Source organism: Apis florea, unplaced genomic scaffold, assembly GCF_048593485.1.
Source record: "Apis florea isolate Af1SG1 unplaced genomic scaffold, ASM4859348v1 contig_3585_pilon, whole genome shotgun sequence".
NCBI lineage: Eukaryota > Metazoa > Arthropoda > Insecta > Hymenoptera > Apidae > Apis > Apis florea.
The window spans coordinates 2033347-2056384 of NW_028256788.1; the positions used below are offsets into that span (position 1 = coordinate 2033347).

Genomic DNA, 23038 nt, shown 5'->3' on the forward strand with positions numbered 1-23038 from the left:
GCTTTATAACGATCAATTATTGCCACGGTATAACACGTTCACCGCGGGTAATTCGTACGTGTTGCAAATATCGAGTGTTTCGAATATGTAACGCTCTTACTTAGCTGTATTATTAGAACAAGCATGACGCCGCGTATATTCCAAAGGTGCTCGTAAAACTCACGCCGTGAAAACGATTTTCTTCGTGTTACAGAATATGAATTGCAACAATTAACCTGTTACAGCCCTGCCACGATTCTTTGTGTCATTTTTGATCTAATCGTTCAAAAATATATTTTATATATATATATAGCAATTGAATAGCAATTTTCCAAAAAAAAGGAACGAATACGAACGAGCGGTTATAAAATTTTTAACAAATCGATAATAAATTTCAAATACAAATTTTGAAAACGATCCAATTATTATTTTTCCGACACAATTTATTATTAACGCGTGCGCAATCCTCTCTGTTCTTGACTCAACGAAAAATCGGATCGTTTTTGTTGAAAACAGTTTGCGGTCTCGTATTTCTCCGAAAACGCGTTTTAATGGAATCGAAGAAACGGCGAGACGGGAAAATAAATGCGAGCGAGGGAAAATAAATGAATCGAAGCGTTGTGGTAACTCGAGCAGCATGGTAACGCTTAATGTAACAGCGATAAAATGGTAGAAAACGTTTAAATATTAAAGTGTACATCGAGAAGATGATTTCGATAAATATAAATTTATCCTTAACCTTACCGCTTTATCTCTTCTCGAAATTATATTCGGATATTAATATTCGATCCTTAGATTGAATTTTAAATAAACCTTTTTTTAATCTTCTAAACTTTTTCGTCGTTTTGTAATCGCGCGAGCGATCTTATTATGCCGAGATATTTATAAAATATTCCGACCGTGCAACGTTTTCAACGTTGTTAAAAGTTCGAAAATATTTTAAGAATTCCAAATTGCAAACAAAACGTTTGAGAAATGAAATTCAAAAATAATAACGAAGCGTGATAGGAAATATTTAGATGGTGATTCATCAAAACGGAACTGGATAAGTTAAAGAGGTTAAAATTATAATTGTATATCAATCGAACGAAAGTGATTGTGATGCGTGTGGTTATTCAAAAAAAAAAAAAAAAAAAAGAAATTAGATAAATATTCGAAACACGAGAAGAAGAATATTTGTTCTTTTCGTGTTAATACACTTCGTACTTGTTGTTAATTAAAATTGAAGTATTTCTATTATTGACCGCATTTGCGGTTGATAATTTTATCGAGATCTTAAAATAGAAAAGCGTAAGCCTCGCGATTAGGACAAGGACAATAATTTAAAATATTTCAACTTTTCTTTCGTGTTAGATGAAGCAGGACACAGAAACAAAGAGGATGCCACGACAGGGATAGAATTGTCTCTATTCAGCGCGAAACTTCAATTGTTTACAACTTCATAAACAAGTCTCAACCGACATGTTTGCATATCATGTTCCGCGTTTGCTTTGACTCCTAGAATCGACTTTTGCAAAACTGCCTCACGCATATATTACTATATTTAAAGATTTATTTTTTGCATTTCATTAAAAAGGTTAATTAACTTATTTAAGAACAAATGTTCCATATATAACAATCCAATTATTCACAAAATTATTATTATTATTATTATTGCTGATTTCAATAAATTAAAACTTATTAATGGAATCAATTAATTTGCATGAAATATATATAGAAATGATTGTACACGTGACAAATTATTAAAATAAAGTATTGTCGGGTTAATAAACAATTTCAGTCAATAGAAAAAAAAAAAATAAGAAAAAAAAAACGATTCCTAAAGAAACCACTTTCCATAGAATTTCACGCAGAGATATTTGTTTATGGTTCCCCCATAGAAGGTACACACAGTCGATGACCAGCCAACATTGAATGAGGCCATTAAAGATCCGCTTGTGTTATCGAGGAACGAGTTTCAAACGTGAAGAAATAGGAGAGAGAGACGACACGGGGAGAGTAAAAGAAGCTAGGCGCGACCGGTCTATGGGATTCTCGTGAGCGCGCCATAGGATGTCGTAGCAGGTGCTCGAATCTACAAGGTGTTCGAACGTAGCGAGAAAGAAAATTTTAAGTCTGATTTTATGGATCGAAAAAACAGATGCAAAAGTTGAATGGTCCAAATGAGTATGGAAACTTATTTTGAACGAACAATTTTAGCTTCCATTGGACGAAGCGAAAAACAGATCTTTATCCAGCGAAAGATTAACTCTGCAATGGGTTGAGATACTCGTTTTCTATCTATTTCGTTTCAGACACCCTGTATATATACCTTCTCTTCTAGAAACTAGAATTTTTACTACCTGCTTTTGACAAATTATATCCCGTGTGGTAAATGAAGGTTAGATCGTAACGATGTCGTGAACTTGTGGTGAATCGATTGAATCTGAAGAGGAGAGAAGTCGTGAGACGGTGCGGGGAAATAGAAATGAAGGAATAAGAAATCAGGGTGCAGATTAATTACCTTTTCATACAATAGAATGGTAAAATGGCATAGGAAATTGTTTGATCGTGTGCGAGTCTGTTCAAACAAGATTGATGGTTTTTTTTTTTTTTAGAAGAGTTAGAGAATAGATATAATTCTTAAAATTCATAGGAATTTATTTTTTAACATGTGTAAGATTAATGGGTTGATTAATTTTTTATATCGTGATGATTTTTATTCTAATAAAAGAAAAATATTTATTTTTTAATAATAATCGATGTTTTATCGAAAGGATGTTTCGTTTGTGGAATGGATTCAAAGGTGCATTATGTATTTTTCTAGTTGCTATTTAATCAATCTATGGAGGTTCTGCGAAACAATGGCTCGTGTATGTAATTGTATTGGTATTTGAATAATAACCGAGGATGGTGCAGGCGTAATTACTTCCTGTTTGTTAATCAATTGTAAACACGTACCTTTCTATCTTGGACTTTTCCCTTCATACAGTATATAACTATAAATAAATCATTCAGAAATCAAACTTGATCAAATTTTGTTATATTTGTAAAAAAGAAAAAAAAAAGAAGAAAAATAGAATAATTTAAATATATATGAAAATTAAAAAATCACAAAACAATAAGTGCATAATGCGTAAATAAGTAAGCATCAAGTAGTTAATAGTCACGTGGCGCTAGTGTCGCATCGTAGTTAATCAAAGTTCAGAATTCAAATAAATTTTTCTACACTGTTGACCTCGGAAGAAAAGAAATGCAAAAGTTGGAAAGATGGATGATAAAAGATCTCGTTTTAATTGTCATTTAACGCAGAGCGTGAATTTATCAGTGATCTAATAGCTATTTCTAAGTACGTGTTCTCTTTTATCTTCGTAATCTATCACGATATAAAACTTCGAAACTTAATAACATATAATACAATAAACAATATGTATTTTCTTCAATAAATATAACTTACTATCGATTTATTTAATCAGTTGATAAATATATATATATATATATATATATATATATAAGATTAAAGATTAAAGATTTCGAAATATATGATATATAAGAGTGACGATACACGCGAGACAGAGACAAAACAACGATATGATAGATGTACCAGAGACCGCCTCTCTAGTTCTATCCGTGTCTCGTTTCGTCCAACATAAATAACCCATAACTATCCAACACCACCAATATATATTTTATACGCCAAATTTCTTCCATTACGTTCTCCATAATCGACCATCCGCGAATTAAATTCATATCGAATCCTGTCCAAAAAAGAAAGTCCAAAGAACAAAAAGGAAAAAAGACAAGAGGAACAAAAATAGAAATAGCAGAGAAGAAGAATAGATCGAGAAAGAATGGAGAGCGAAGGGAGAAAGAAACGCTGGAAAAAAAGAAAAAAGAAAAGAAGAGAATGACGAAGAGAAATGGTCGAGGAATGGAAAGAGAGAGAGAGAGAGAGAAAGAGAGAGAGAGCGGTGGAAGGCAGAAAAGGAGGAAGAAGGGAAAAGGAGAAGGGGGGGGGGGCGTGAATGGAGCACGCCGGTGGAAGTTTCGTGCGCGCGTCAAGTGCAGGGCCCAGGCTGGTTGCTCCCCGGTGCAACGACCTTGAGAATTCGGCCTCGGGTGTGAACGTTTCGAAGCCGGCTTCCTGCGGGCGTGCATACGTTCCTTCGAGCGGGGCACACACGCGCGCGATTTCATGAAAACGATCGTTAGCGCGGCAACGGCGCGTAACGATGACGTCAGAAGCGACGTGAACAGTCGCTCGACAAACCTGAAAGGTATTATTTTTCACGCCACTTCCCACACACACGCGCACGCGCGTGCGCGCGCATACACACCGGTTGATCGTACACCGGGGCGATCTCTGGCCCCGGATGAACTTCGAGGGGAACAGCGGTTTTATCGGCTCGCGTTGAAAGAAGAATCGGGTCCAGTGTTTCGTTATCGTCCGGTTACGGAGAAGAGGCTTGAACACGTAAGCGAAATTTCTCTTTTTATTTTATTTCATTTCAATCGTAGCGAGTAGTAATTCAACGCTTAACGAGAGAAGTCTGAGAATTTGATATCGCGTGTGGGACCGTGATGGCGGCCGTTTTAAAGGTGTAGGATTTTTCTTCGTTCTATTAATCAAGAAAGATATTTTCAGAGGCTGTTATCATTTTTTTTAATCGCTTTTAACTTCAGGTATGGGGGAATTTTAATTAAGTTGAAATTAAGAATAAAATTATTAAAGCAATCTTGCTCGAAATTTTATTTAGTTTTTCAACGAGTTAAATGCTCAACCCCGCTCTTTTAACAATTAATATAAATGCAAATGAAATGTGCCTTGATATTAATTTAAATATTAAAACACGTAATATTACAGTTATTAGAAAAGTTATTAATATCTATACAAATATCTATAAACGTATAAATGTTTTTCTCATTATCATTATAATTTATTTTAATACAAGAAAGAATACCAAACGAATATGGTATGTGCATATACGACTGGCTACTATCACGTTATCTATTCGAATCTAATACTATCGCGCTTCTTGTCTCGCGAAAACGACGATACTCGCCTATTTTCTACCCTGCCTATCCTGCCCCACCTCGCTTTCTCAGTGTATCGAATGACCGCGAAGCGGTTGTTCGCCGCTGCACAATCAGGAGACGATTAATTGGCTGACGCTGGCAAGGAGCATTCCAAGGGGTCCATTAAAAATCGTGGCCTGACGCGAATCGAACCAACAGAAGCACAACGATACCGGGCTAAGTGCATTGCCACCACGGCAGTGGACAAAAGTCGAAGAGAGAGATAAAGATAAGAAGAAGAAGAAGAAGAAGAGAAAGAAGAAGAAGAAAAAGGCATAAACTCGCGTAAGCGAAGTTTAAGTCTAAAATTAGTCGGTGCTCCTGACCTGGGTTCCGATCGCGTATAACTCAGTGTCAAAATGCGAGTCAAATTTCGAACGCGTGGCTACGGAATGCTTTCCGTGGCGCCACTCTAACGCGCCCGTTTCCTCTCGACGAACCGGTCGTGCCACGATGCCGTTGGTCATTTTCTTACGCTTGCACGATCACCTCCTTCCTACTTCTACATCTTATTCGTTTGTTTCCAATCAATTTAAGTTTGAGAGATGAGAAGAAGAAAAGGTAACATTGGAATAAAATGCAACAACTGTGTCCCATTCAACGATATACAATTGATTAAATGGAGTTTCGATGTAATTAGCGCTTAATTGCGTTAAAATTGTATCGTTACGTGTCCCTCTCGATCGTACCATTTTATTTTTTTTCTTTTAAATTTAGTTTATCAAGCGCGTGAATATCAACGGTGGACGAATAAAATGAAGAGGATATATAGCATAACGCGTAAAAACTTTGTAACGATAGAATTCCAATTACATAAATTTGTTGGGGTACAAATAGTTTCGTATAACTACAATTTTTCGTTAAGTTAATGTGTGCTCGGTTTCAGTACGTAAGTGGTTTCCACATTTGCCCATAAATACAGTGGGATCTCGATTAAAACTGGTTAATCGAGATCTAAAAGATAATTGGACTCGGGGGGGGGGGGGGGGGAGAGGGAAATTATTGAAATCGTATTATATCGCGCACAGTAAATTCTTTATATATAGAAGATACATTTTTACCTTTTTTGTAATTTGTATAATTATTGGCGAGACATATCTACTTATATTCATTATCAATTTACGAATCAAGATCGTAAGAAAGAAATTCGATAAGTCCATTATTAAGATTTCCAATTATTTCAAGTATTTGTATCCGTTTCGAGATATTTCCTCGTCAAGGAAACGACTATTTCTTTTTTTTTTTTTTTTTTTTTTAAGAAATTTATATCTCGTATAACATTTAAATCTTGAATTTGATATTTCCAAGTTGAAAATAAGGGTGAGAAACTTAATAAGCAATTTAATCGAGATATAATTCATCCTGTAAAAATTATAATATTCGACTTATCAAATTTTTTTCACTTTATATCGTAACGTATATTGCAAAAATAAATAAATTTTATCAAAGAATTGTAACCTTCAATTTGCAATAAAATATTTCAATCGTATAATTACAAATTATAGGAGAGAGCGTTTTAATCGGATTATATGCAATTCAATCAAATTTATATTAAACAGAAAGAAATACTTGCACGCAGTTAAGCGAATTCGTGTTATAATTCCTTTCTTTCTTTTTTTTTTTTTTTTTGACTAAGAGCCTATAATGAAAGGGAGAAAAAGTTCGAACGATCTCGAATAAATAAAAAAAAAAAGGCTTAATTACCACGGTGTGCCCTGTTTCAGAAAATCGTCTGAATATTTACTAATGTGATAATTGGTGGGAAATCTCTATTTGCCAGGAAAAAAAATGGCAGGATGTGGATGGGCAGAGCTTATTTCGTATTTTAATTCAATTAGCTTCTACGGGATTATTCTTGATACACAACGATACATAATAATAGTTGGTACATGTTATCCTTCACATCGAAAAAAATTTAATTCATATGTCTAATTTTTTAAAATGTTTAATCGCTTTTCATGGCCATTAAGAATGGAATTAATAATTGTTTTTATAATTAGAAAGATAGATGAAAGATCTATCTTTAAATTTTATGAATGGGACAATTACAGATTAATCTGAAGATAGGGAACAAGAAAGGAAACAAAGTGGAATAATCATTGTAAATTGAAATTATCATTATGCACGTGAAATTATACAATCTTATATAAATATATATTTCCAAAAATTCTAATAATTAACGAATGTATCAAATTTAATATAGATAAATGAAAAGCGTATTTTTTTTTTTTTCAACAGTTTTTCGTATTTTAGAAAATTCGAAACCACGAATTATCGACGCTTTCCTATCAACACGTGCTCCCATTTGCAACGTTTGCAACGTTAAAAAAAAAAAAAAAGTGGCAGCAGACACAATAGCGTCTACACAACGAAGAGAGAACAATCTGTTTCGCAATACATCTACACGGAGGAGCTTTAACCAGATGCAGGATGCGAGAACGAGAGAGAAGGATACCGTTGCGAACACGAAGGTGCAACGAAACGTATCGCATTTGCAAAGTTAATACACGCCTACCATAGGCGCCAGCCTTAGAAAGTGGAATGCAAGCAAGCCTGTGATGAGAGTGGAAGTCTGACGCCAGCTTTAGACACCAACGATCGTGTTCTCGAATCTTTCGATGAATATCACATTTGGACACGTCTTGCTTCATAATAAATTACAGATAATAATAAATGTTTGAAATAAGAAAATATTGTGTACTTATAATTTTATTTACAGAGGATAATGTTAATATATCGGTGGAACATTTTTAGAGAATCGATTCTAAGCAACGAGATAAACACGAAAAGTGAAAAAAATATTGTAAAAAATTGAGACTTAAGTTTCTTGAGACTTATGGACAATCGAAGCGAGACGGAGACAGAATGACATGGCGCGCCACACTGTGGCGCGACAGTGTAACAGAATTGAAGCTGTCTCTCATTCTACTTCCAATTCGCTTCGTCTAAATTGTGAATGATTTATAACAAATAAGCTTCAACCTATATTTTCGTATATTAATTTTGTAATTATTAGTTTTGACTTCTAGAATTAGGTGTAAATATATCGACACTTTTATATTTATATTTTTATATTTATAATTAATTGTATTTGAAATATTCGTTCAAAGTTATTTCTTATATATAATTAATTGATCACAGATTTGTAAAAGATTATTATTTCAATTAATAAATACATTTATTACATTTCAAATAAATATTTTAGCATATGCACTTATGAATTGGTTAACTTAAAATAATTGGAAAAGAGAAAATTTTATTATAGTTGTATGAAGCAGAAAAAGAATGCAGTTCATTATTTAAACAATGAAGTTCGAATAGCTTCGTGAATTAATTAATATATAAGAACCTATGGATTCTATTATAATTACAAAAGTATTAATGCATAATAAAGGAAGGATGCAACAAGCGTATGAAATTAATTATAGTAAACGAAGTGAAACGTGATTCGTTATCTATCAAAAGAACAACTCCCAATTAATTGTTGAAAAAGTTTTTGCATTATTTTTAAAGATTTTCGCTTCAGAAATTTCCTTTCTTAATGTTTAAACATATAATTGTAAGAAAAATATTAATAAAAAATGTTTTAAATTATATTTTTTTAAATTTCCATAAATCTCGAATGCATGCTTTATGTTCTTATATGTATATATATATTCAATTATTGTAAAAATTTATGAATATATATTTTATTATAATTCCTAAATTAATCCTCTTCAACAAGAATTTTATTTATTTCAACAGAATTTATTTCATCGAAAGTGTCCTCCCAATCTAAAACCGTTCGATATTTATGCAAAGAAGAAGCAGACCTTCGATTTTCGTTTGTTAATATCTCGAACGAAAGCAAACAGTTATTTTTACTCCGATCGTTCCACTCCCATCCACGATTTAGTCGTTCGCCATTTCCACTTTGCGATTCTCAAAAAAAAAAAAAAACCACTCTCCAAGATAAACAAATCAAAATTGATTTGCATTAACCGATCAAAATATATAACATGTACAATTTCTCATCCTTTTCTCATCTCTTTTTTTCGATCTATATTTCGTATAATTTTTTATCCAAAAATTAAACACATACAAACATCGCGAAGCACTCGCAAAAAGGTTTCAGAAAGAGTGAAAATTCGATCTTTCTCATTCGCAGGCGGAATGAAATTAACGCCTGCACCAAGATTTTTGCGATCGATGGATAGATAAATCTAAAAACTCGCGAAAGAGTGTGGTGTTTAGCGAGACTAATGCTACGCCTACCTACTCGCGCGCCCTCCTCGAGAGCCTGGAATGCAAATCCATGGAGGAAAGACTCGCGTCTAAGCGCCAGCGCTTCGATGGGATACACCACACGCGTGTCCCTGCGTACCTGCGTACGCCCACGTTGACCCGTAGTCACGGCACGTCCTGCTTATGCCATCAAAATTGCTGGACAAAACGGCGTATTAAGATTCGCCGGCCGAGCCATCAAGGGAAACGTCTATTTTTGTCACGATTCTTGCACGTGTTATTGCCGATTCTTGGACGGATTTCACGGAGATATCGTATATATCGATTTACGATGGGTTTATAGCAACGTTTAAGCAGTTTCGAGAAGAGAATGAAGTTGTAATGCGAGAAATTATGGTTGAATAACCGGTGTTGATTGTGAAGATATATATATAAAATAGAGAATTATTGGCATAAAATGTGTATTTATTCCCCTTTATCGTATAAAAATATGAATATGCGAGAAAATGAACCTATATGAGAAACTTAAATCGAGATTTAATCGAGAAGAAGAAGAAGAAGAAGAAAAAGAAGAAATCGGCGTAGATTCTAAAATTAATCGTTTAAAATCTATTTTTGTATTTGCAAAGGAATTCAAAGGAATTGAATGCAAACAGATTTCCTTTTACGAGGACGGTTAAAGGTTTTAGTATGCTCATCAACTATAGGAAATTCATGTCGTACAATAGAGGGACGCGGAAGGAATACTGACAATATTGAAAATATACGTCGATCTACTATCTACAGATGTGACTCTCTATTGAAATGAATGGATGCCACATTGAACAGTTTTAGATCGCGAGTGTACAATTAAATTATTCCTTCGCTATATCAACAAAATTGATTTATCCTTTTCCTCGAAGAATTTAGATAATAGAAATATTTCTATGATGTTTAATCCCATAATAATTAACATTGCGATCTTCGTTCCGATATAATAATATATTTCTTAAGACCACTGAAATTCCTTACAACAAAATTTATTTCACATATTGCTCCATTCTTTCTCGGTATTTCGAAATTTATCTCTCGGTCTTTTAATCCATTCTTGAATTATCATTCTAAATACGATTTACGTGATCTACGAAGATTTAGGTCAAGACTCCATTTAAATCACTATTTTCAATTAATTTGCGAATTTCTCTAGGAATTCTCATAAATCACTGACTCCACGAAGAGAATATTTAAAGATTCCATTCGCCATTCTTTTTTCTAAAAATTCGCCTTTGGAACATTCGTATCGAGAAGATTCGTATCTTTTTTTTTTTTTTTTTTTTTTTTTTGCTTAATCGAATACAATGAAAAATTTACACGCACTTTGAAACTAATTTCCAGTGAAATGAACATAGATTTCTATGTTATATTCGCAACAGGTGTTCTGTTCGATTACCTGTCCTTTCAATACGGGTTTCGCTTCGTTGCGTAAAAAGAGAGAGAGAGAGAGAGAGATAACTTTCTCAATAATATTAATACATTGTATATGTTTACTCGTAAAAATAATAGTTTGTTAACCCTTGTAATTTTTATTACTTTCATCTCATAAGAATTCTTCGTATCTATCGTTTATAAAATTTACGAACGATTACGAAATTTTTTACTATAAAATAAAAGGTTTTTTTAAGAGGCCGTTAAATCAGGAAAAATTACGCGTACATATGTAAGTTACGTAAATTAACGTAGTTTAATTAACATACCTCGATTATAATGGAATAAAAAAAGGAAAGGGATGTTAAGATATACGAGTTCGACAAAAAAAAAAAAAAAACTGGTACAGTGCCAGTTTTCTTTTCAAGGAAGCCGGATAAATGATTCGAGAAATTAACAAAAAGCGAAAAAAAGAAAAAAAAAAAAAAAGAAGAAATGATAAATTTAACAGGCTCTTCATGCTTGATTTTTTTTTAAATATTTATTTAAATTCATTCAATGCTACTTTTTCTCCCATGAAATATTCATTCCCCGTTTTCCCCTCTTAAACGTGCTCTTACATCATTTTAATGAAGTTTCAATGAAACATCAACACAACGCGGTTATAAAATGTCAGGATTATGCCGGTTGGTGCGCGAGCTGTGTAAGCCTGTGTTGAAATGGCGACGATAGGATGGCCGCCTCGTTTTATAAAGAATCGATGGGAATCCGGCACGGTGAAAGTGCGTTTTCAGAAATATGGTGAAATCCTGGTTTTTTTTCCTTTTTTTTCTTTTTGTTGTGCGATTCGATCACGAATGCCTCGCGAGATTCACTTCTTCAAAACAAATTTGTCTTGTCACGTGTGTAAGTTTCTTAAGGAGCACTTAAGAATTGTTAAGAGTTAGTTTATGGATTTTTGTTGAATATGATTCAAGGATACTTTTCATTAGGACAACGCTTATTAAAACATTTTTTTGAATGAAATTTTCATAACAGGAGTTTTTTAAAAATGAGGTAAAGAGAAACGAGGTATCGAAAGAAATATCAATATTCTTAAACGCGATTATCAATAATTTATTGTATATATCAGTGCCGATTGATCAAGAGAAAAAAAAAAGAATTATTTGCTTCTAATCATCTTATTAAAAGATACAATTTACTTAATTGTGACGATGATTAGGTGCTTTAAGTTCGTGTTTAGAACAGAATCGTTAGAAATACGTTATGCAAAATGCAATATCTATATGGAATTGCATGCAATTTGCACAATTAATACAATTTTATGCGAACAGGAAATATTTCTTCTTTTTTTTCCCTTTTTTCTTTCGTTTAATTGCGTATACAATTTTTCAATATTTAAGCACATTTATATATTTTAGAATTAAATTTAACGTTTTAAAATTTCATCACAATTGTTATTTTTCTGTCATAGAATTATAAAGATATAAATAATGGTTGATCAATGACTAATAATTCTATTTTCGTCGAGTTATATCTAATTTAAAAAAGATTATAGTGGTTTAGATTACTATTTAAAACTTATGAATTAATATAACAGGAGATTAAATTTTTACCGCAATGGAAAGCTATTGAAAATATCTTTCTATATAAAATTTATTAAATATTGAAAATTAAAAAAAAAAAAAAAACAAATTAAAAGTTTCATCCAAATAACGATTGTAATTAATTTAATTTAAAAATTGTGAAATATTAATTAAAAAATAAGCGCGAGAAAAAATTAAAATTCTAATATTTATATATATTCTTCAAATTAAAAATTATCACTACAAAAAGTACAACAAAAATTTTTAAATCATGTATTACGATGCCTAAGTGACAAAGTTGTAAAAAGTAAAAAAAAAAAAAAAATTAACGTTTCAGTTAGACACTAAAAATTTATGTCGAAAGATTTTTCCACTTTTATCGTTATATAGCTTAAATGATGAATTCGAATGTGACGCGTCGTCACATTCAAGATGTGTGACTTATAAAAATAGCTGAACAAGCTGCCATTTAAATCTGCATATTGCAGAATGTAATGAGATTCTATTTCCTTTATACATGTATGTAAAAATTGCACGTGTGCAAAAATCTTGATTATCATTCGATGAAACATTATAAATCAAATAAATTTCTTGTTCATTTTTCTATTGTGATCGTTTTTAACATGAAAGATATATTTTGTATAATAAAAACTTATAATTATCGTTTAATTTTTTTTCTAAAAAAAAAAAAAAAAAAAAAAATGACGAAACAATCGCAGATTACATATGTAATTATCAGTATCGATTTTATATAACTCTTGCACTAACATGTATTTCCATACGTGTTTGTATTTTATTATCGTAGTTATTTTTGGATCATTTGATATTATTGCCAAAATAAACTTCATCGATAATATGCCTCAATTCTATTTTTAAAGATATGCAAATTACTTATTTTTTATAACTGTTGATAACTTTACTTATTATTGCATTCTTAAAAATGTTAAAAATAAGACAAATTTCTTCTTTCGAGCAACAACAATTACTACTTTTCGATTAAAATTTTCAAAATTCAGAAGTTTGCTTCTTAACAATTCAATTTAAATTTAAATAAAAAGAAAAATAAAAGAATAAAAGTGAAATAGAAACTCTGTTTGAATTTTAATCATTATCTATATATATAAAGATGTATTTATACTTATAAGGCAATTAGCGAAACAAGTTTTTTATTCCTATAATGATAAAAACGAAAAAAAAAAAAAAAAAAAGAGAAAAAAAAACATCAAATTGGAAGAAAAAAAGAAATGTATTTATTTTTCTCATTGAATATTTGCAAGCACATCTTTTTAGATTGAATCTTGATTGATCGTATAATACATTCCTTATTATTATTCAGATAGAATAACGTTTAGAATGTTAAATAACGAAATAGCCGATTTGCATATTGAACGCAGAATAATCTGCCTTCAATTCGACTCAAAAATAAATTTACGACTGTTATTCACCACTGGCTGTGCTGCCCACGCTCCTTGTTTTCCCTCGATTTTAAACATTTGTGTAAACAAATTAATTCGATACCATTCCGGCACAGACTTTTTTTCCTCGTTCGATAACGGTGTAATTAGAATGCTTCTTCTTCTTCTTTTTCTTCTTTCTTCTTTTTTTAGATATTTATTTGATATCGTTCGTTTCTTATTCGAGATTCTTACAAAATATTTATATTCAGATATGTCTTATTTAGTGAAAGATATCAAGAATAAATAATAATAATTGTTTGAAAAAATAATTTATCTCGTATTGTATGTATGTATATGTGATATATTTCTGAATAAATTTCAGAATAAAAGAAAATGTTATTTCAAAGCTAAAAAAGTAAGTAAACCTTTTAACTGCATGAAAATATTTAACTTTTGTTTCTTATACTTTGTATCATCATTTAGCATTCCATTGCAGAAAAATTTTTAATATGTATATATATATATATATATTTTTTATTTCTATATGTATAAAAAGACGGAAAAATAATCTCGTTTATTTACATGATTACTTAATTATAATTTATGCTTCGCATATTATGAACTTTGTTTATATGAGCCACTAGAAAAATGTTGCTGTTTGCTATTCATGAATAAAAATAAAATTCTAATGAATTTATATGGAATTTTAATTGCAAAAAAAAAAAAAAAAAAAAGATGAAAATAAGATTATCTTTTTCTCATAATTTCATGCAGCAGGAAAAGATTATGAAAATGAAATATTCTATTTTGTTTTGTTAATACAAAAACGCGCAAGAATTCAGCTTCAATGAACTCACGTGCACTTTCGGACGACTCAAGGTCGTAAAATTACGATTAATGAAGAACGATTTTAAAATAGAATAGAATTACCGGAAGTTGCAAAGTTTTAACATATCTCGTAAATAAAATACAAAGAGAACCAATTTACATTTTCGTAGATAAATTTATCCTTTTTATTTCTTTTTCTTTTTGTCGAAATACATAAAACTCAACCTCGAAGTAACATCGAAAAACAAACAAACAAAAAAAAGAAAAAATTATCATTTTCTAATATTAGAAGTTAAAAAGAAAAAAAAAAAAATTAACGAAGAAACTTTCTGCATATTCAACAAATAAACCTTGTTCATCGATTTCAACGTCTATGCATAATTATTCTAATGATTTTAGTAACAAAAAAAAACATACAGCTCAATAAAAAATATTATTTTGTAAAACAATCAGATTTATAAATGGCTTGTAATTATGTGGATAATAACATGGATTTATAGATGGAATTATTTTTCTTATCATTGGAAAAATAGCGGTGTTAAGTAATTTCGAAAATATTTAATTATGATACTACGTATGTATATACTAATCTCGTTTAATGTAATTTAAATATATTTTATATTTCGTATTAAGCATATTTTAAACAGATCAATTTAAAAGAACAATACGTATTTGGAAATGTTTTAAAATTTAAACAATCATATTTATGAAAATTTTTTAAATTTATAACAGAATGGAAATATAATTTAACGTTTCTAATTTTCAACATTTTGAATCTATTTTACATTTCGGTACTATAAATCGTAAAAGATTCTTTTTCTAGAAGAATTTTTCTTGAATGAGATTAATAATATAGTTTTGATTATATAAATTATATCGAATTTAAGTGTTCTAATTAAAAAAAAAAAGAAAAAAAAGAATAATACTTTCTGAAAAATTTCAAAGCATATTTATAATTTTATGATGAAATCGCGTTAAAAGACAAGTTTATTTTGCTAGAATAAAAGATTCATAGCGATAATAATAAAGAATCATATCCATAATAATAGGAATCAACGTAAGTACTCCAATTAACTCGTTGAATAGGCTTTAAATAGGTATTGCTCCATTTAAAATTGTAACATGATGATATCAGAAGTCAGATTCATTTCTTTACAAGAAATTGTTTAATTTTAAAAGCAATTATATAATTGATTAAAATGAAATAGAAATTTAAAAATTATAATAATATATTCATCAATGTAAACAATTGCCAAAAAATGCACTTATCAATTCATTTCACTCATAAATCAGTTACTAATCTAATTTCTATTTATTATCAATTCTTTGAATTATACGTTTTCTTATATCTTAATGATACGTACAACTTATAATTGCTTTGTTTTTTTAATTTTACAAATCAGATTTCAAAACCTTCAAGATTATTAATTATATGATTTCAAGTACATGATAGGAGGATTTCCGGAAAAATTAATTATTTCTAATATCGATATTTATACAAATAAAATTAAAAAAAAAGTATGATTGCAAATTCCAAAAAACAAGTTGTTACAAAAATATATTATTATAATTTTGTCTATTTTCAAAAAAGTAATTATTAATAAATATAAAAATTTAAAAACTTCTTACGAAGAACCATCAAGATTATCCATATTAACATAAAGAAAAAAAAAAAAAAAGAAAAAAATAGACGACTTAAAATCAATAAAATTATCAAATCTAATCTTGGATCGTATTACAAGAAAAAGAAAGAAAAAATATAACCAAAAGCAAATTTAAACACCATATATTGAATACCATTGATTCGTAGATAACAATCATACTTGAAGTATATGAAAATAAAGATGATGTCAGACCTCGATAAAATGACATACAAAACTATGAAAAAATAAAAATATATTCAAAGTATTTTTATTATTAAATCAATTACAAGATATATTAACTCGATTCTTAATAATTTCGACAAGACTACAAATGTTTGCCAATCATTTTATGGAGAATGCAAGCGAACAATAAAATGACGTGACAAAACATCCGGTTGAAAACGGTCTAAAAAGTCGCGAAATATGGCAATGGCTGCATAGCAAGCGGTGGAAAAGCACTGATCCATAGTCACATGGTGAGCACCCAGTGCAGAACGCGTGTACGCGTGTACTCGTCATAATAAACATGTCGGCGATGCGAGTAACACGATAATATTCTGGCCTCTGTTAAAAAATGCGTGAAATTTTACCGACTGTCGCCGAACGCAACCGAACGTTAGTCGTCGATACGTCACGGGCGTTCCAAACAAATAGAAAAAAACTGTAACTGTGCGCGTGCACGGCGAAAAAATGTCAAATGTTTTCGAAAACGTACTGTCGAGTTAATTTCCACATCGTATATTTCCATGTTTCTTTGCGCTTCGTTGAAAATTAGTTGTTAAATCATAGGATTAGATCAAACGCGAACACGATCGAGTAAACACGCGTACACATGCACATACGCATGCGTGGCGTTAAGTGGTTAACCTGTTGCAACTTAACGCATAGCATTCTACGAGTTGAGATGGTCGAAAAATAAACGATATTCCTCCCGTTGTGTGATAATAACTTGAATCGACTCTAAGAAAATGATGCCGGTAACCCTCTGTAACGCCATGTGATTTGAATGTTAACGTAACAACTAATAACCAATGATTTTTAACCGTTATAATATCACATTACATCGATACCAGTATATTTATAGCGACTGCTAACCCCTAATTTTTAAATTGAAACAGACAACTATAATCGATCGGAATATCTTTTAAATTTCGGTTATAGAGGGTTATCGTGTTTAATTTGGGCATTTAGAAGGGATCATGTGACACCAACCTGTCGCTCTTGTCGACGATTGTCAGCGTAGCAAGCTCTTGCAGCGGTGGTTCCGCGGAAATTCCCTGAGCCCTTTGCTTCCTGGGCCTCGGTTTCGTCGGTGTCAAGGGTGATTTAAAGGGAAGCACACTGAGAAACTTGTCGAGATGACTTCGTAACTCTTGTATCTCGGCATCGCGACGACAGAGAAGCGCCTCGAGCTCGACGATTTTCTCGTCCTTGACACGAAGCAATTCCTGCAGCTCTCGAAGGGTGCCCATCGCTGTAATCGTGGACGCTCCGGTGACGTTCGAAATGGCCCTCTGGCCGGCTGCAGCGACCACGGCCACGGCGCCGTGTGTCGGCAGCTGTGAAGCGTCCTCCTCGTCGGCGAGCCGCTGCTGCGTCGACGAGAAGCACAAAGAGTCAAAGCACACGCGCATAGACACGCAGGCGTCGCCGATCGGCACTCTGCACTTGGTACCCTCGTCCATTCAACCCGAACGAAACTGCCGCGAGAAGAGAACAGGAGCCGCGACGAGAACCACGACCCGGACAGTGCGTCGTCGGCTGCCTCTACTCCACGATTCCGCGCTCTCCAACAGCGGAGGACCAACTCCCGTGACGAGCTTCCACGATTACGCCTGTCTCGCTCCCTTCCCTACGTGTTTCGCTCTGTCTCTCTTTCTCACTCCTTATCCCCACTCTTCCACCGCGACCGATAGCTTTCCTCGTTGCTCCATAATCTCTTTCTCATTGCTTCCCACTCTATCGATCATGTTCTCTCACTCTATATCGTTGTTTCCTTCCAACGTTACTTGTCACCGTTACTCTCTCCCTCGCTCGACCTTTCGTCTCTGTTCCTTGAATCGCCTATCTTTTTTCCCTTGTTACCTCCTCACTGTCGTTCGTGCTCTTTATTCCTCCTCGATCGATTATCTTTGTTGCTTCTTTTGACACTTTCTCCCTTTTCTCGTCCTCTCTCTTTTCAACGCTTGGCTCTCACTTGAACGACATCCTTGTTCGCCTTACCTCTATGTATTTCCATTCCACTCTATTCCATTCTCTTCTGAAATGCAGCGCGGAGGATTCGAAGTCGGCTTGACTCGCCCATGTCTCGCCTCACTTCGTTGCCAGCATTTGCACGTATCTTTTTCTCACTTATCATTTTACGCGTTTCCTTCTCTCACATTATCACGAGTCTCGATGGTAGTTTAAATTTGCTCTGGGATTGCGCCACGTGCACCACTGGCGCGCCATCTACGACATACTTCTCCGTCGAAAAGGTTGACACGAACGACTTATTTATCGGCTGTTCATATTTTTAAAATGACTATTTTTAAAAATCTATATCAATTACATTTTTTTCTATTTATTCACATACGTAATAAACTTATCGTAAATATATACTATCATTATTGTCAATTGTAAATAATTGTTGTGTCACATTTGTATTACAATTTTACATGTTTTTTTCACGTGAGACGCTTTCTTTTTCAAGTTCTGCTAACAATCGTTCAATGTATTGACGCAAAAAGTTTTAACTCAATCACTTTTCATATATAATTATCTGAATTATCTTCTGATCTATAATTTTACACTTTTTTGTAAATTGCAAACAATATTGTCTTTTATTTACTTTGGATAAAAATGACTGCATTTTTATAACACACTTCTTGCACATCACGCCACGTTGTGGCTACATGGAATAATTTTCATAAAGTGTGATTATATCTATGTCGGTAATTCAGTGTAACCATTACCAAGGTTAGATTCTGATAACAAAATAAATTAAGCCTTTATAGATATCAAATTTCTTCGTATTTTCTTTATAATGTAATTATATATTTTTTTAATTTATCTTCGTAGTTCAAATTTCATGTTCTATGAAAAATATAATTCTATAAAAGCATAATTTCTTATATTAAATTATCAAAATCGATAAAATTAAATTGATATGTTGTATAATTAAGCAAATATATATATATCTTTAATAATGCCAATATAAATAACGTGAATCTTTAATACTTATTTGTCACTTGCGTAATTTTATTACAAACTAGATTTATTACTATATTGTTTAAAAAGAGATTAAATTATTTCTGCTAATTTTTGTAAACAGGATGTGACATATAATTATTGTGATAGTTTAAGATTCATAAAACGTCTCATAAAACTCACGAGTGTTGATCTCGTGGTTTATATGCGTCAGATTTCTAGAGATGACGCCACGTGGTCTGCTGACCTTATTGCATTACATTATAGCAGTTATTTCGATTGAAATGATTAAAATGACAGCGATCTTGCAGCGAAGCCTCGCCATCATAATATATTTAAATAGTAAGAATGTGTATTTCGTATATAAATCAGTTAATCAAACGAATGCGCTGTGAGCAGTGGTTTATTGAGTATGAGTAGTACCAATGTAGATCGGCTCGACAAATCGTAATTCTATATTACGCATGGAATGGAATTAAACCGATGAAATTTAATACAATATTATATATTTTAAATATCAAAAAAGCTTCTACACTACATTTCATTACATTTCAAATTCCGTATTTCTTTTTCTTTTTTTTGGAAAAATTCTGATTTACCCATTTCACGCCATTGTCTCAAAAAATTTAATTCAATTATTCATTTTAACACTTCGATTCCATTTTAATGTCCATCCAATATCCGGACTTATCCTAGGAAAAAAATCCCTTTTTGTATTTGCATACAAAAGACGAAAAGAAAAAAAAAGAGAGGAGAAAGATAGACAGAGTTAGATTAAATGGACGAAAATAAATTGGAAGAGACGGGCCCCGGGCGGCCGATCGGGCATTGTCTCTGGCGTCTCGATGACTAGTTACCGAGTTATCCCGAATCGAACGCCTGGAGGGAGAGAGTCCGGCCCGGTAATAGCTGCTGCTCGGGGAACCGTAATGTCATAATAGGATAGCGATGTTAGTAATAGCATCGCGTTGCACCGGCGTAGGCAACCGGCCGATTGACTGGTTCGCGCACAGAGGGGAAGGAGAATGAGAGAGAGAGAGAGAGGCCCAATTTGCATCGCATTGCGTGCATTCGTTACGCCTTCGTCCGCGCGGTGGCGTGGCGCGTATCGGCCATCCCGATGGCTAAACCGCTGACGTTCCAGCAATCAGCGCCCTGGGAGAACCGTGGAAACCGCGGAAACCCCTAACTCGATTATCGTTTCCGGCATCGTTATCGTTATTAGCCGCTCCATTGGTAAGCTAACCGGGAAACGGGCTTCTTGGGTCACGGTTTTGCTTCTTTTCGAGATAACGTTGAGTTTTTTTTTCTTTCCTTTCTTTTTTTCATTTGACCTGCACGATTAATTTGATTTGATTATATCTAAGTTTGCATTGAAATTATACGATTAAATGTCTAATTTTGTTTAGTCTTAAAAAGAAAGTGTAATAATAAGAAACACATATTTGTATCTTTGAAAGTTTCCATAAAGAGCTAACGTGAACGAACAAAAGGTCTTGTATAGAGTAGTACACGTTTTATCTTCTCTGTTATAATTTTTATGATTAAAGTGTCGTAATATTTCACTAAACTGTATCACAAAACGATTTATTCGTCGTTCAGGCAACAAGATGCCAACAAAGCAACATAAAAATATAGAGGCAACATCCTTGCCAACCATCCTCCCCCTCGAAGGAACGACGCTTTGATCTCCCTCTTGCCCCTTGCCCCACGTCACTCTTCTTCCGGTTCCCTCGATCCATCCGCGCCCCTCAAAATATCAACTAAACGATAACCGTATTTATTATTCATTCGGCCGACTCGTTCGCTGCTTCTCTCGCGGCTCCAATTTTACAGAGTAGTTTTTCAAAGAATTTCGCGAGAGCGTGGCGGTGCATCGCGAGCAGGATGGAGGATGGTAAGATGGAATCGAGGGTGGATGAAAGATATTTCGCGTACGCGAGACACGTGGTAGGAATCGGGTAGGATGAATTTGTAAAAGTTTTGCCTAGTTTTGAAATTATATTAGCGTCCAAAAGTTTAGAGGAAGTGATATTTTCTTTGATTAATCCGTTTATGCTCGACGATATATTATATTTATGCAAATTTCAAAATGTATACGAAAAGATATAAAATTAAACTACATGTTTCAAGAAAGATAAATAACTTTTCAAATTTGCCGCGCTCGTTATCATGAGTCGATACAACAGTTACTTATATTCGCTTCTTTTTTTGTTTCTTGTTTTTAAGCAATGATTACTTTAGGAAAACGAAATTAGATGATAAATAAAAATAGGAGAATTATTAATTTGTATAAATTTTTGATGAACGGTTTAGCGAAGTTGAATGACTACTTATACTTTTAAGTTATAAAGGCGTTAACAATGCAATGGAGCGTACACTGAAATTACGTGGTTTCATAGTAGAAAAGCTCTTAAGGCCTATCGCCGTCATCCTGGAAATAATTCAATCGTCGCTAGAGGATGGCGCAGTTTCATTTTCGGAATGAAGCCATCGCGTATTATGTTTAATCTTGGCTCGCCTCGTCTTCGCTAAACCACCGAAACGTCTTGGAAAGCTCAACTAGGATAACTAAGATTAGTGTCGTCCTCCTTAGTTGTGTGACAATTTCACATTCTGTGAAGATATTCCTAAATTGTTTCCATTCCTTTGTTTCTGATATTTTAATGCTTATTATACTTGTTTTATATCACTTATGTTGTTATATATTATTTTGATCTTTTTATATTCACATTTATTTTATTTTATATTAACAATTTAATCAATATTCATTAATGTGTGATTAATTAATTAGTGCTCAATTTTATTAATCTTATTTTTTGAAAGAAAGGAAAAGAAGAAAAGAAGGAACGATTTAGCTCTTTGAAACTAAATTTTGTTGAATATATTATTTCTTTTTTGTTAATTATTAAATAGTAGAAACATATATTTTTTCTGAAATTTCTTAAAGAATGCATAATAATAATAATAATAATAATAATAGTGATATTTAAAACTAATTTTATATCTAACAAAGAGTAACAGTATTGAATGTTAAAGGATTAATAATTTATTATATTTGAAACATGTCAAAGTTTAATGGAATCTCAAAATTAGTTTATAAGATTCTACTAAAATTGGAAAATATTTAAATGTAGTATAAATGGGATGAAAATCAACATAATGAAGATGAGCATAACATTACAAATTTGTAACTAAAATGCAAAGAGTGAAATTCAATCGTTATAAAATACTAAATTATTATAAAATTTAATTTGAATGCTTAATCCATAATATTATCCATACCTTAAGAAGTAGCTCATCTTGATTCACGCACAATTTCTATCAAGAGATTTTACTCTTCTCAATTTTATTTTGAGGGTAATGCTCCCAGAGTTTATCCTACCTTTACGACTCACAGACGTCACAAAAAGACAGTTTACGCCTTTTACGTATTTTTTTTTTTCAATTTCTCTGTTAAATTTCTACTTACTCCATCAATTCTTTCATCTCATATTACGCTCAATTTTCTTTTTCCATTTTTCTGCAACTAAAACAATAAAGAATTAAATTAATAGTTAAAATTAAATGTTATTTTTAAATATTAAAAATTACACGATAAATTAACAATGATTATTTAACATCGAATTCGATAAATTTTAAAATAGGTAAAAAATTAAAATGTATTAAATTTAACGAGATTACAAAAAATAAATTCTACAATTTCATATTGTACGCATATAAAAATTACAGA

General features: G+C 32.1%; 1 protein-coding gene and 1 long non-coding RNA gene across 2 annotated transcripts in view; one reads left to right on the plus strand and one right to left on the minus strand.

Moving 5' to 3' along the window:
- for (cGMP-dependent protein kinase for) overlaps positions 1-18438 on the minus strand; it is a 69791-nt gene extending 51353 nt beyond the window's left edge. The window contains exon 1 of the mRNA XM_086914202.1: positions 17329-18438. Coding sequence (XP_086770328.1) covers positions 17329-17801 — 473 coding nt within the window. The 5' untranslated portion in view covers positions 17802-18438. The remainder of the gene's footprint in view (positions 1-17328) is intronic.
- LOC147656603 (uncharacterized) lies at positions 3996-9716 on the plus strand. Its single transcript, XR_015294133.1, has 2 exons — positions 3996-4432; positions 9182-9716. It is a non-coding gene; the product is annotated as an uncharacterized LOC147656603 (long non-coding RNA).
- Positions 18439-23038: the final 4600 nt, after the last annotated feature.